General features: G+C 46.3%; 1 protein-coding gene across 2 annotated transcripts in view; it reads left to right on the top strand.

The window, feature by feature from the left end:
• The window catches only part of CRACR2B (calcium release activated channel regulator 2B), a 36628-nt gene that overhangs the window by 12063 nt on the left and 10837 nt on the right, over nucleotides 1-13728 (top strand). For both annotated transcript variants that reach the window (XM_065755125.1, XM_065755124.1), the window contains 9 exons: nucleotides 1022-1133; nucleotides 2943-3111; nucleotides 4816-4962; nucleotides 5290-5380; nucleotides 5511-5603; nucleotides 7604-7791; nucleotides 8486-8557; nucleotides 9126-9180; nucleotides 13113-13192. In XM_065755125.1, coding sequence (XP_065611197.1) covers nucleotides 1022-1133; nucleotides 2943-3111; nucleotides 4816-4962; nucleotides 5290-5380; nucleotides 5511-5603; nucleotides 7604-7791; nucleotides 8486-8557; nucleotides 9126-9180; nucleotides 13113-13192 — 1007 coding nt within the window. The remainder of the gene's footprint in view (nucleotides 1-1021; nucleotides 1134-2942; nucleotides 3112-4815; nucleotides 4963-5289; nucleotides 5381-5510; nucleotides 5604-7603; nucleotides 7792-8485; nucleotides 8558-9125; nucleotides 9181-13112; nucleotides 13193-13728) is intronic.

Below are 13728 nucleotides of genomic sequence, written 5' to 3' on the forward strand. Positions count from 1 at the left end.
GTGGCATGTCTTACCCTTTGGCAAGATGGGTGCACACACATCTGTCTCATTCAGATTTCAGGGAGCTGAGCTCTGGCCCAGCCAGCTGATCCAGGAGGGACCTTGGGCCTCTTGGGAATTCCTGGAACAAGTGGGACTGCAATTCCAAATCTTTAAGGAATGCATAAATAAATAAATAGATAAAAAGCAACAGTTGGTACAAACATTAAGCATGCAATGGATGGGAAATCTGGGGGAAAAAAATGTTTTCTTTATTTTAAAAACAAAATAACATGACTATAAACAGCAACAAGAAGTCTGTCAGTCTTCACAAAAAGACTGTGCAACTTCTTTTTGTCTCAGTTATAGCTGAGGTCTTGTCTCAGAAACATATGTTGGACCTGAATTAGGACTTTGCTCTGGCATAATGTGGGGGTGTTTTTGCTCTTTAACAGAATTTCTTTCATTGTTCTTTATCAGGAAGGTTACACATGGAATGTTTTTCTCCTGTCCCATCTCGTTCTCTATCTGTAGTTGGTATTTGTCAGGCCCTACTGAGTAAACAAGTTCTGATTTAATTGCTGACTCACTTTGCTTTGGGTTGTGTGATGCCTGATTTTGTATATTTACACTAATAAATATTTATTAAGCTTTATCTAAATCTGTGTTTTTAATGGACGATGGTGGGGTTTTGTCCTGCACTTCAAGTTATTTGGAAGCTTCTTTGAGCAAACATTCATGCTAGGTGCTCCACACATGTAATCCAAAGGCAAATCTCTGTTCCTGTGTAGTGAGAATAATGGTGCAGTCCCTGCAGACAGACAGAAGTTCTCTCTCTGCATTCCTGGTTGAATCACTTGTTAACTGAAAACCTTATCATTGGGTTCAAACAGGGTATACTGTCATACTGTCTCATCCTAGCCAAGAGGCAGTGCTAAAAGGGCATAGCACCATAGGCCGAAGCTGGGAACAGCAGAGGCAGCAGTCATAGGAAAGGCTTTGAGTCATTCTTTCAGCGTTTTACTTTCTTTTTTGTCTGCAGCGACTTCAGAGTGAGCTTCCCCTAACCCTTGAGCAGCTGGAGACTGTTTTTGACAGCTTGGAGCAGAACAATAATGGATACCTGACACCTGTGGAGTTCAGCATGGGACTAGGTAAGGACTGCACGGAGGTAGAGGAAGGACAAAGCCCATTTGTGCCATGATTTTTTTTTTTTTTTGCTATTGAGAAGGCTGAAAGTACAGTGCTTCTGCTGAAGCTGTACCAGTTATGTGAGGCACTGCTCTGTATTTACATGGATATCGCTGGAGAAATGTGTGTGCCATACTTCTGACCCTGTCCTGAGGCTTTGTGTCCCCTTATTCCAGTCTGCTGTCATCTTCCTGCCTGGCAGAGCTTGCCCCTCAGCCTGTCTTACTGGAGATGGCACATACTAGATCTTCTTCAGGGTGTACAGGAGGGAGATGAAGGGAAGGAGCTCAAGCTGGGAACTGTGCTGTCATCAGCTCTGCTTCTTGAGAACTGACTGATTACAGGAGGCTTCTACACAGCTGACAAAAAGAGCAGCAATTTTAAATGTTCAGTTTAAAGCAATCTGAGATTCTTATAGGGTGTCAAAACAGTCTTAGCATCTTTCTCTACCCCAATTTTCTGAGCTGTAGGAGGCAGATTATGAGAGATAATGGCTCTTTCTTTAAAGCAGACATCATAAGTGCCTCATCTAAGCCCATCTCCTTAATTAACCGCTCAAGATTTTAAGCTAAAGTTGGTCTTGCCTGTCATTACTTCCAGTATGGGGATTAATCCATTGCAGATCTCACGTTTATGTTGGATTGGAGTGGGCCTGTATGTGGCAAGTTTCTAGATGCATAGGATGTAGTGGGATTGTAATCACCTGGGAGGAAGAGGAGCAGTGAGGCAAACTGCTGTGTGTTGGAGACAGAGTATGGAAGGATGACAGAAGGGAAAAAGAAGCTTGCATCAACACCTTAATATTTTTTACAGTATTATGTGTAGTTAGTGGAGAGGACTCAGTGAAGACATTTGAAGGCAAGAAGTGGCAGAGTTGAGCGACGTAAGGTACACAGATTTTGGATATTTTTCTCTTAGAGCAGTTCTGAATGTCTTTGGCTGCTGGCCCTGTGGCTAGGATCTCACTCCTGTTTGGTTCCAGAGGCATATGCATTTTGGAATGGAGAGGTAGCTGCTAGTGGAGGTCTGACCTCAGTGTACAGGATGAGGCTAGCACTTTGTGTGAAACTGATTTGTTCCTTCAAGCATTTGTTCCCAGCAACAGTATCCATCACATGCCTCGCATAGCATGAAATTCTCATGGCATTACTGTTGCAGCATGAAACAGAATTTGGAAAGCTGGGAGTCATCTGTATGTGGGATGGGGCTGGAGGGCTGTTCAGAGGATAAGTTTGTTTTGTTCAGACGCTCCACAGTCCCACCAAGAGACAGTCTTTGTCCTGTACCCCTTAAATCAGAGCAGATGTAGCATATGGGAAGGGAAGGGTAATGATCTCCCTGGCTCTTTTACGTGAACTGAAAAACTGAGGCATGGTGCTGTTCAGTATCTGGCTTGCAATCTTAGAGGGGATTTGTGGCATCGTTGGCAACTGAATCCCCATAGCATTGCTCCACAGGAGTGAAATGACCAAATGCCACGTTTCACATACAGAGGATCCAAGGCTGGGAGTGGTACGTCATTTTAGCACAGATGTGAGCAGAGCCATTACAGCTTGTTGTCAGGCTGGAAGCCAGTTTCAGTCCCAGCGTCGCTGACTGGACACTGACATCACTTGGCACGTCAGAACGGAGGCTCTTTACTGACTAGGAGCTGTATTCTACAACAGTAGTGTGCAGGCAGCTTCTCACAGAGCTGTGCTGGGCTGCCATTTGAATAGCAGCCTTTTAATTGTCGTCCAGTTTGACTTTTTTTTCCTTCTTCCGTTCCTCAGGAAAATTAATAGGAATCGACTTGTGTCGAGGAGCTGGAAGGACAGATCGCTCCAGTCACGAGGAGACCTTTGAGTCAGGTTGGTCAGATGACATGGAGCCGGCAGATGATGAAGAGAAACGGTTCTGCTCCATGATGGAGCAGCTCGGAGCAGCCCAGGTGTTTGAAGAGTAAGTAGGGGCATCTCATGGCCTTACCTCTACCCTCTTTTGATCTTTCAGTACCCAAACTTGAAGGTACTGGCAAACACCAAAGAAGTTGAACTGAACTGCTTGCTCCTGAAGTGCTGCTTAGTTCTTGCTATTTTGTGGTAGTTTTTTACTTTGATTTTTTTGTGTGCTTGGTAACAAATGCAATGAAGTCTGGATTGTCTCATCAGTTATAAGTTACCTTCAGCGCAGTGCTTTTCACAAACTGTAAGCTCGTACCACAGCTGTGAAATGTAGCAATTGATGTGGAAACTCATCTGCATGCAGCAGATGAAAAGAAGCATGTGGAGGTTAGACAAGGTAAAGAGGATGTGTGTACTATCTGTTCCAAGAGGGCCTGTGACCATTCACATATGTTTGGAAAAAACTCTATGAGTCTGCGTGAGAGCTGTGTGCTCAAGGGCTTGCTTGGGACTGAGCTGATCTGGAAAACAGTGAGAGGCTAAAACGAGCAAGAGATGCTCACCTGAGCTTTGAAATTTGGTATCGATGCCCTCGCATGCAGCCCCAGTAGAATCTACTGACCCAGTGTCATCCAGCTGTTAGGCTGCAGGTTTCCTTTAGGACCTTCCCAAGTGAAGCATTTTCCATGGTTGCTTCTTACTGTTGTAGGACCACTCCAGCTCCAACATGTTTATAACCTCTGTGGCAGTGAGGTTATGGTGGTGGTGGTGTTTGTTCTTTTTCCCTCTGGACATCGCAGTACAGCACTTGGCACTGGGAGCAGCCCTGCTCTAGGCAGGGGTGGGAAACAGGGCTGGAGACAGAAGCTGAGAGCAAAGGACTTTGCTGCATCTGTCGTGGAACAGATTGTGGTGCCTTACTTGCATTGTGATGCAAAGCACCTGTGTGCTTCTTCTAATGCTGAACAACTTTGGAAGAAAAATATAATGCTGTAAATAATGGAGTGATGCTGTGAAAGCCATATGGCAATTTTGGATAAGTAGCCTCTGCTGTTTACAGCAATTCATGAAGCATCCGGTCTTCAAGTTTGTTGAGTCTTATCCTTGTTTTGTGTTCACCACTTGCAGTTATATACAGTGAGTTCAGCTGTGGCTGTCGTGCCTTTGTGCTGAGGCAGCTGTTGTAAAGAATTAACAGAAAACAGGAGCTAATGAGAGGTGGAGGAGGAATCTGATCTTCACTGTTTTTGCTACTGAATCTGATCTTCACTGTTACATTATCCACAGTGTAACACGATGAAGAAATTGCTTCTTTACTTTGGAAACTGAGTCACAAACTTGCTAAAAAAGCCAAACAGAATGGCAGCAGCATCCACTAGCATAGTCACAGTGTGAGAATGACACCTGTGTGATGTGTGCTGAAATCCCTGGGCTGTGAAAGTTTACTGTTTGGTCATAGGCACAGCCAGTTTCTTTGAATGTTCATCTCTTCAAATCTTGCTTTAGATTCCAAATGTGTTATTACTGAATACTAGGGAAATAATAATTCCAGATTTGCTTTCTAGGTGGCTGTTGTCTTTCCAATGGCCTTCTTTATTTTAACCTCGCAGTTTGTTTTAACCTCTTTGCTGTATGGTGTAATGGAGGAGATGACAGGACAAGGGCAGTCTGCCTCCCCTGAGTGCATGTTGGAATTAAAGTAACAATCCAGAAGATGACACAAACTCATCTGCTTTCTTTCTCTCCTGTATGCCTGCTCCAGTCCAGGTGAGGTTCGGGATCTCTGGGGCCGGCTACGAAAGGAGCGTCCGGAGCTCTTAGCCAATTTTGAGGAGTTTCTGATGCGTGTTTCATCGTACATCAGGGAGGTGAACCATGAGAAGGAATCTATGGAGCAGGCATTGAAGCGGTGAGGAGAACATCATTGGCATTTGCTGTCTGGAAACAGCAGATACTTGAATGAAATTGCATGTGCTGAGTTCTGCTTCAAGTAGGAGGTTACAGTACACTGAGATTTTTCTTGCTGTGATAAAATGACTTTTTATCTTGGCCTGTTTGCCACGGATTTGTTTTTGCATCAGCACACACTCATAACATTTGATCTGGTGAAAAAATCAAGTAACTTTCTGGCAGTGCCACTTAGCTCTTAGTAGGACCCTCCTTGCAGTCTCCTCTCCTGTTTTCTTTCGGTGTTCTCCTTCTCTCTTGTGATAAATGTGCACCTTTTCTTTTGTAGAAGGGAGACAGACCATGACCGAGAAGTCAGGTGCCTTTATGAAGAAATGGAGCAACAGATCAAAGCAGAAAGAGAGAGGCTAATCTGCCAGGTACCCATCTCTCTTGGCTGAAGTCAAGCTTTCTGTGGTCTGAAGCAAGGAGGGTGGCTCATCTGGCTAAGGAACAGCTCTTAACTGTGCTGGGTGTTGTGTGCATAGCCATGTGTCTTAACCTTGGCAGGAATCACTGAGGCACAACAGGAGTAACTTGCTCCAAAAGGAACTGCGCAACAAAGAACAAGAGCTGGATAAAATCCTCTATCGCCAGAAGAAGGTAACAGAGCCCAAAGCCTTTCTGAAGCATGCTTTTCTACAGAAAAAAAAAAAACCTTTTCTGACCTTTTATGCCAACAGTTAGTGTTAGCCAGCCTAGTTTTGCCCATCTCTGTAAGTGCTGAAGTGAGTTAGTTTGTCTGCAACTCCATTGTCATCCTGTGAACATTTTGGCCCTCATTTTCTTATCTACCTTGTTTTCTCTTGTACAGTAACTTAATTTGGTAAGGAAAATGAGGTAAAGATTTGGAAGTAGAGAGTTTAGAGCCTTTTGTGGTGTGTAGGAAAGCTTTGTATGGATATGTAAGAGCCAAATAGTTTCTTCTGCCTGCTCCAAAATAACCTAGAACAGCTTCCTGAAGCTTTGAGCTGCATGTACTGCATGCTTGCATTTCTGTACCTAATGACCTATTGATTAATCAGTCAATGAAAAGATCAAAGCAGAAACTTTCCATTGGCTTGCCTGTCCCTGGCATGTATATTTATACGTGGTGGTTCATTCTGGAGTTCTTCCTCCTCTCTGGAAAACTGAAATGTGGCTGCTGCAGAAACATGTCATGGGAGGTACCTGTAAGGTTCTGGTGACTGGAGATATCCAAGTTGGATGTGACGAGGATGAAACAGAAGTTCTCTGAACTCAACAGCTCAGAGTGCAGCAGCTGGAACCTGCCACAATAGATTGTGAAAGAAGGCAGTGTCAGCAGTTCATAAACAGACAGGACAAATTAATGGACAGCAGGCTCAGAAGGATAAAAAGCTGGGGATGTAGAATCTATCATTTCTAGTCTGAGTACTATAGATGCTGGGTGTGTAGACCATTGTGACTATCTGGGTATGCTCCTCCTAATTAGCATCTCCTCTTGCCGTGGGTCAGAACAGTATATGAGGCTGCATGGATACCCTTATTAAGCTGAGCATTTCTGATGTCTTTATGTCTGAGGCTCGTACCAAGTAACGTGGGTACCCAGGTCCCTCTTGTGGTGGAAGTCCAGTATTGTTACTGTGCCCCTGTGCTGCATCGTTGCAGTGCACTGGCAACTTAAAACTGAAGTTCTTGGTGATTCTGAGAATTGCAGGGAGAGGCACATGTTTTATTTAAATCCCGTCCTCTGTGTTATTGAAAGGCCCAGAGTTTGTGGGCTGGTGTTGCTGTTTCTTACTCTGAACTTGGCTGCTCAGCATATGTGGTTGTGCTCAAATTTTCCGTGATGTCCAAAGGACTGGAACTCTCGAGTCAAAGCTGGGCATGATGTGTGCTTGTAGGCATAGTGGGAAGAGATGTAGAGCTTGTGTTTCAAGGAACCTGGGAAAGGTGAGCTTTGTTCATGACTGTTGTATGTGTGCATTTGCAGAGGATCAAGGTAGGAAAGAGAAAAGCACTACACTGTGTGACACAGCATGTTTCTTTTACTTTCCCTTTGAGAGTCTACTTAAAGGAGCAGAAAAGGCAGGCTAAGGGCACACATGGGTTTTCACAGGCCTAACTGCTTCACGGTGAGATCTCATCTCCCTGTGGCCTTGCCTAACATTCCATCTGTGTGGTTAAGAACTTGTCACATGTGGTATTTAAAGGGCTAAACGTGATTGTATGTGCAGAACTTTTGGGAACAGTTTACTCAGCTTGAGTAACTGACTGTGGAAACTGAGTTCAGCTCGTGCGTACTGCCGTTTCCGCATGGCACCAAATTCAGCAGAGGGCCTTGGTTAGCAAATGTGGTTGACTTGGTACTGAAATACAGTGTGCTCCTTCCAGTGATACCCTACTCAGATTTCTATGCTGCCTGAAGCACTTCCTCACAGTGCTTGGCTAACAGCATTGTTTGCTCCTTGGTGCTAGCGCTGGGGAGAAATAATTGTGCTTTCAGTTCACCTTCTTGACACCCCTGCTGGTCTTGAAGACATAAGCTGTGTTTTCCTCCCTTCTTTCAGCCTGTTCTTATATTTGTGATTGTAGCTCAGAACCCTTTCTTTCTCTGTTTAACTCCTCTTCTCCCTTTGCAGCTGGAACATCAGCTACAGTCTCTGAACTCAGAGCAGCTGGAGACCCGTGTGCAGAATGAACGGCTCCGGCACCTGAATGAAAACCTGCTGGAGGAGCTGGAGAAAAGCAAATGGGAGCTAGAGGCTGTCAAGGGGCAACTGCAGAAGCTGCAGAAAGAAGCCCAGAATGAGCAAGAGCAGAAGGACAGGTGGGAATGGAAAGGGAAGCAGCTGTGTGGACAGTCAGAAAAGGAACAGAGCAGAGAAGGAAAGATGTGCAAGTAGTTAAAGAATAAGGTTCTCTAATTAGAAGCCATGGTCTTATCAGAGAACTGCCTGCCTCCTTAGAGAAGCAACATTACAGTGGCATTGCTAGCATAAACAGGCAGTGTTACTGCTACCTCCCACCTGTCTGTAGTGGGGAAATGAGTCTGTTCGTTGATAGTTGGCTTTAAAAGTACTGTAAAAATTACAGATGCTCCTCGGCCTCAAGCAAGATTCTCCTCCTAATTTCCAGTTCATTGTTGCCTCTATAAAGTTCCTACAAGTTCTATGCTAATCACTTGTGTTCCTGTTCATGGGCTTAATCTGGTAATACTTAGCTACAGCATGGGGACGTTTGAGTTCCAGATGGCAGTGAGCATCCTTCCCATCTCTCACAGCTGAGGAAACTGACATCTGAAAGTGGAAAGTGGATTGTCTGTGCTCATGCCAGAGGAGAGCAGGAGAGCTGGGGTAAAACTCAGGTGTCTCAGCTTCTGTGGCAGTGCTCCTTCCTCCGAGTCCTCCTGGCATAGGGCAGGCCTTTAGTTTTTAGTGAATACTGTAGATGTTCCTGAGAAAAGGATCTTTGCGTTTCATCTCCCGTTGATCTATTTCCTCTTTTAAATTCCCTTCACCTAGGGATGTGTTTAGAGTCTCCAAAAACATGCAGAAAGAGAAACAAAGCCTCCTTCGGCAGCTGGAGCTCCTCAGGTAAGAACGGGACTGGGGCAGATGTCAAGCTCTTGGGCACATAAAGGACAGACTTGGATCAGATCTTGCTTCTTGCCAGAGGCCATCTGAACTGCCAGCATGGTCAGTGATCAGTTTGGGGGTGGAGAGCTGACCTTTCTAGTGAAGCTCGTTCCCTGCTTCATTGGCAGTGCTGAGGTTTCAGTGTTGTGGGAGTGTATTCAAGCAGCACTCAGATGCTGCTTATTTTTCTAGCCCCAGATAGAATTGTGCAATTTGTCCAGCTCCAGCAGGGTACAGGTTGTGTTATTTTACTGAGTAATTCTTCCAGGGGAGGAATTTAGTCTTCCTTGCTTGCTGCCTGTTAACTGAACTAGGATCCATGGAAATCCCAACATAGCCAACATTACAGAATAGCTTTATTTGTGCCCCTAGCTATCTTTCCATCTAGCTTTTGGGGGGTTGGACTAGATGATCTCTAGAGGTCCCTTCCAACCCCTGCAATTCTGTGATTCTTTCAAATGTTGGTCTTTATCCCATTTTCAACGAGGGCTTTGTTTTCTCCCTCCTGTGTCTTTCTTTGGAGCAGAGAAATGAACAAGAAACTTCGAGATGAGCGCGACACTTTTGAAGCCAAGAAGCCGGTTAGTTTAAGAAAGAAAATCCTAATTCCCAGCCACCCTCCCTTCATCTGCTGCTGTTGCTGTCACCACTTGGGGGCCTCTCACGTCCACGGGGGACAATGACCTGACCTCACAAGGCCCGGTGTTGTGCTTAAAACAGACTTCGTGGCACTCCTCTGCCTGTGCCAGAGACAAGCTCTGCTGGTTGCTCTTGCCAGCTGCTTGGGTGTAACCCAAGGCATGTTAGTTTGGGACTGTAATGCAGCTGCGTGCAGAGCTGCAGTGGGTGCTGCCTGCTGCTCGTGCTGGGCTTGTGTTTTTTAGCCTGTACTGGGCACCTGCAAGGCAGGGAGCAAAGCTGCATGAGTCCTGGCAGCTGGATGTGGAGGAAGATGAGTTCCTAAATGTGCTGCCAGGGTAAAGGGGCATGGGAGAGTTTGAGAGTTTCTTTGACCCCTTGAGCTTGTAGAAGATGTTTTCAGATATTCCTTGGGGGCAGCTCCCCATTCCTGCAGGGAGAGTGCAGCAGTGAACCCTGGATCGGAGGCCTGGGGGAAAGCAGTGGGCTCCTGTACAGTAAGAGCCCTGGGGAACGTCTAGGACAGTCAGAAAGTTTGGCCTTTCCTAGCTACCAAGACAAGTATGGATATGTGATCTTTTTTTCAATTATTATTATTTTTTTCATGAAAAAGTCTTTTTGTTCACAAAAGTCACTGTTAAGGTTGCTCTGTGCCTGTCTTGGACCGTCCCTGCTACCATGTGCCTTTCCTGGCTCTGCCACCGTGCTCCCCTTGCAGATCTGGAATTAGTTGTCCTGCAGCAATGACAGGCAGCAGTAGGCTGGAACAGGCCTTCTGGCTGGTTTGTAAGGGAACAAGAAGGGAAGTACAGGGAAGGTACTCAGACAGGAGACAAAATACCCTACAGAGGGAAACCTGCTGGGGAGAGGCTGGAGTTCATATCCAAGCAGAGGAATGGCTGTAGTTTCCATAACTGTTTTGGACAGAGATGAGGTATGTGTGCATGTGCCTGTATGGCTGTGTTTCTGAAAACAGAAGGAAGATGGTTGTTTTTTTTCCTCAAAGCTGCTGTACATGTCTGTGTGTTCGTGCATGTGTGCTAGAGCTTCCTCTTGGAAAAGTAACAAATGCAGTTGCTCTCTAACAGAGTCCAGCACAAGCAGTGCTGCAGCATTTGGGTTCCTTTGGGTGGGTGGGTGCCTCATGGAGGCCAGGTTTCAGGTATGTGCCTCTGTGTGCAAAATTTGTCTGCTTCTCCTCTCTTCTCCTCACTAGGACCTCACATGGCTGCTCTGAAACGTCTGCTGCAGGTGGACCTGTGAGAGGGCCTTACAGGGAGCTGTAGTATAGAGGAGCCACTTTCTCCCTTCTCTTTTTTGTGTTGGCAATAGGGATCAAGCAGCAGGTTGAATTCCTGCTACCACCTTTGTTGATCTGGCAGCATCACATTGGGCAGATGAAGCTTGCACTGGAATAAGTTTTTTTTTCCTTTGTCAACTAGGACATCTCCTTGGCTGTTCTTGTTTTGGTCTTCAGGAAAGCAGGGCTCCAAGGGATTGCAGAAATGCTGCTGCACAAGATCTGCTGTTCAGCCTGTCCCACTGTAAGAGGGAGAGGAAATAGCAGTCTTTCCTGCAGCAGCAAAAAGGAGAGTCCAGCCTTCTTCTTTGGATCCCTAGTGGGTAACATGCTCTCTAGCAGACAGAACCAGTGCTTTCACAAGCTAAAAATAAGCCCAAGGCCTTAGTAACCTCTTTTAATGCTGGGAAGGGTTGTGTTATTTCTGTGAAATGAAGTTGTGACAGTGATTCTTTCATAGCAAAGACTGAAATGGTTGGAAAGAGGAGTTGGGCTGGACATGGCTGACAGCAAGCCAGCTGCTGCTCCTCTGCACTTCTCAGTGCCCAGCTCAGTACCTTGCTCTTCATAAGAGCTTCTGGCCTTTGAGCAGACATGGTCCCACAGCATGGGGCACAGTTTTGCCATGGTGGCTAGGTCACAGATAGCAACATGTGGCTATTTCTGCCTGTGTGCAAACTGCTGTTGGGTGGTTTTGAGACCCAGGAGTTGCAGGTTCCGTTTTGCACCCATCTGGCTATGGTGTTATCCTTGTGTGTGCTGCACTTTGATAGAATTCTTGCCCTGGATGAGCAAATTTCACGTCTGCTCATCATGAAGAGTGTTTGGAAGGTTTGACTACACTGAAAATATATATTTGCATTTCACTGATAAACCAGAAGATGCTTGTATTTTCTGTCCCATTCCAAATGCTTGCATACGTGCTGTTCTTGCTGTGGAATCCTTGTCACCATGTGTTATACAGCTGCAGTATTATGTCTGTCCCTCTACCATCGCTATGAAAAGTCAAATGTTCCATAAACCTGTCAAGCCAATAAAGCATGGCAGAACCAATGGCAAAATGCACCCCGTTGTTTCTCCTTTCTTCCCAGGTATGTACCCTGCAGGCTGCTTCCTCTCCCAGTAGGTGGTGCAGTAGCAGATTGCCTGGGAGTCCCTTTGCGCCATAAGTGGCTCACGATTGTGAGCCTCCTACAGCACCTCAGCCCTGGGCAGCACCATGTGCATCTGGCAAGGTCACTTGCTTGTTGACTGTATGACACTTGAGGTGTGTGTGTTTTCTGGCTGGTTTTAAATTGATTCTTTTTCCCGTGTTCTAAAAATGAAATTCCTGAACAAGGGCTCTGTGGGCTAGATTACTTCTGTGGCTGAAGCTTTACTTAAATACCAGTTTAATATATCTTTTTTTTTTTTTTTTTCCTTTATGCTCCCAGTTGGGTGAGGCCCTCTGTGGAGTCCAGAGCGTTTTTTCTTGTTGGACTGCATTGTCTAAAGGTTTTGTGTGGGTTATCACCCACAGAGCATCTCCTTAATTTTCTGCCTTTTGAAACAAACCTGGGGTTATTGAAGAAATAATCTTTGTAGTTGTCCCTTGGGCTGTAGGCAGGCCTGTCAGGAGCTGCCTGGAGCTGTTTGATCGGCTCAGAACTGCTGCTGGAGGCTGATCTGGCAGGCAGGACTCCTCCTTTTTCTCCACCTTTACTCCTAGAAATAACTTGTGAGGACATGTCAGAAATCTTTGGACTCCCAGAATGAGTACATCTCCCTTCTCCCAGTGCTGAATAGTGGGTACCTTGCCACACTGTTTCTCACTTTGCGTTTTGTTTTGGGTCAGAAGCAGTTAACTAGCTTGTATGTGACAGAGGGGGCTAGGCTTTGGCATGGATTTAGGAGAGATGGTGGGTCAGCTGCCACTCTGCCACAGGCTTTCCTGTATGGTCTCAACTAATTGTTGTCTTTGGTGCTGGGAATGGCAAAGCTGCTGTATCTAGAGGGTTGTGAGGGAGTTGTTGCTCCTTATCCTTCTCCGAGAAGCTGGTGAGCACTGGCTGTATGAAGTGTGGGGAGGTAAGCAGGAGGAAGGCATGGGGGAGGATGTATGTGTAAAGCAGAGCCTGTACATTGTCCATTGCAGAACAGTCCCATTTCTTCCCTTTGGTGCACGTGCAGCTATGAGTGAATACCAGAAGAGAAGAGATTCAGTCTGTCTCACACAACGTCATCATATTAAAAAGACAGGTGGGGAAAGAGAATCAGCTGTGCATCACAGTAGCAAACAAGCCATAGAAATAAAAGCTGTAGCTGGCAGAGGAAGACTACAGTTTGTCTCACCACCATTACTGAAGGGCTTTGTAACAAAGGGGAAAGCATCATCAGTGGTGCTTTCTTGCATCAGCTAAATGAGCTGAACTGAGAAGAGCAGCCTCTGTGATTGTCTGCATTCTGAGTCTTGCCTGTGGAGCTCCAGCCCTGCACTCCCCAGTGCGGTGTGTGGCTGTAGCAAATTGAACTGGGGGCTGGCAATGTTCCTGGGCTGTAATGACACTCTTCAACCCTTCTCTTTTCAACTTCCAGGCACCTCAGAGCAAAAAGCCCCTCTTGAAGAAAGGGTCAGTGCTAGGCAGTTACCTCCTGGACGACAAGCCGGTCAAACGGTTAGCTGGGCATCTGTGTTGTGTCCGTGGTGTCCTTCTGTGCCCTCTGGAGTCAGTCAAACTGTGTCCCTTCGTCTGGTTCCATGCCTCAGTGCTATCTGTCTGTCTGCGGGAACGTGGGGGAGGTGAGACCCGACTGTTGGCACAAGATGGTGTGGGCTCAGCATGAAACTAAGGATGCTGTTGGTGAACTTGGATGTGGTGCTGGCCCTCACGTAGGAGTGTTTGTGGGACAGGAGGCAAGCAGGATGCCTCTGAACCGGGCAGCTCTGTTGAAATGCCTGGATCACCTCCCAAGTGTGCTGTTCCTCCTCAGGCAGAAACCCTGTCTGTTGGCGCCTTGTGCCAGAGCTTGTGTCCCTGGGGCATGGGAGAGGGCAGGACTTGCGCAAGGCTGCTGTTCTCTCCAGCAGCTGAAAGCCCCAAGGAGAAGGCTTGGCTCCAGGTGGGTCCATCTTGCCCATCTATCTCCATACCTCTGCAGATGCTCACCTGTTACACCAGGCCTTCTGGCCAGCCAGGACAGACCACCTTGT

Source organism: Cyrtonyx montezumae, unplaced genomic scaffold (genome assembly GCF_038088225.1).
Source record: "Cyrtonyx montezumae isolate F1298 unplaced genomic scaffold, pur_monq_1.0 scaffold_10, whole genome shotgun sequence".
NCBI classification, from domain to species: Eukaryota; Metazoa; Chordata; class Aves; order Galliformes; family Odontophoridae; genus Cyrtonyx; species Cyrtonyx montezumae.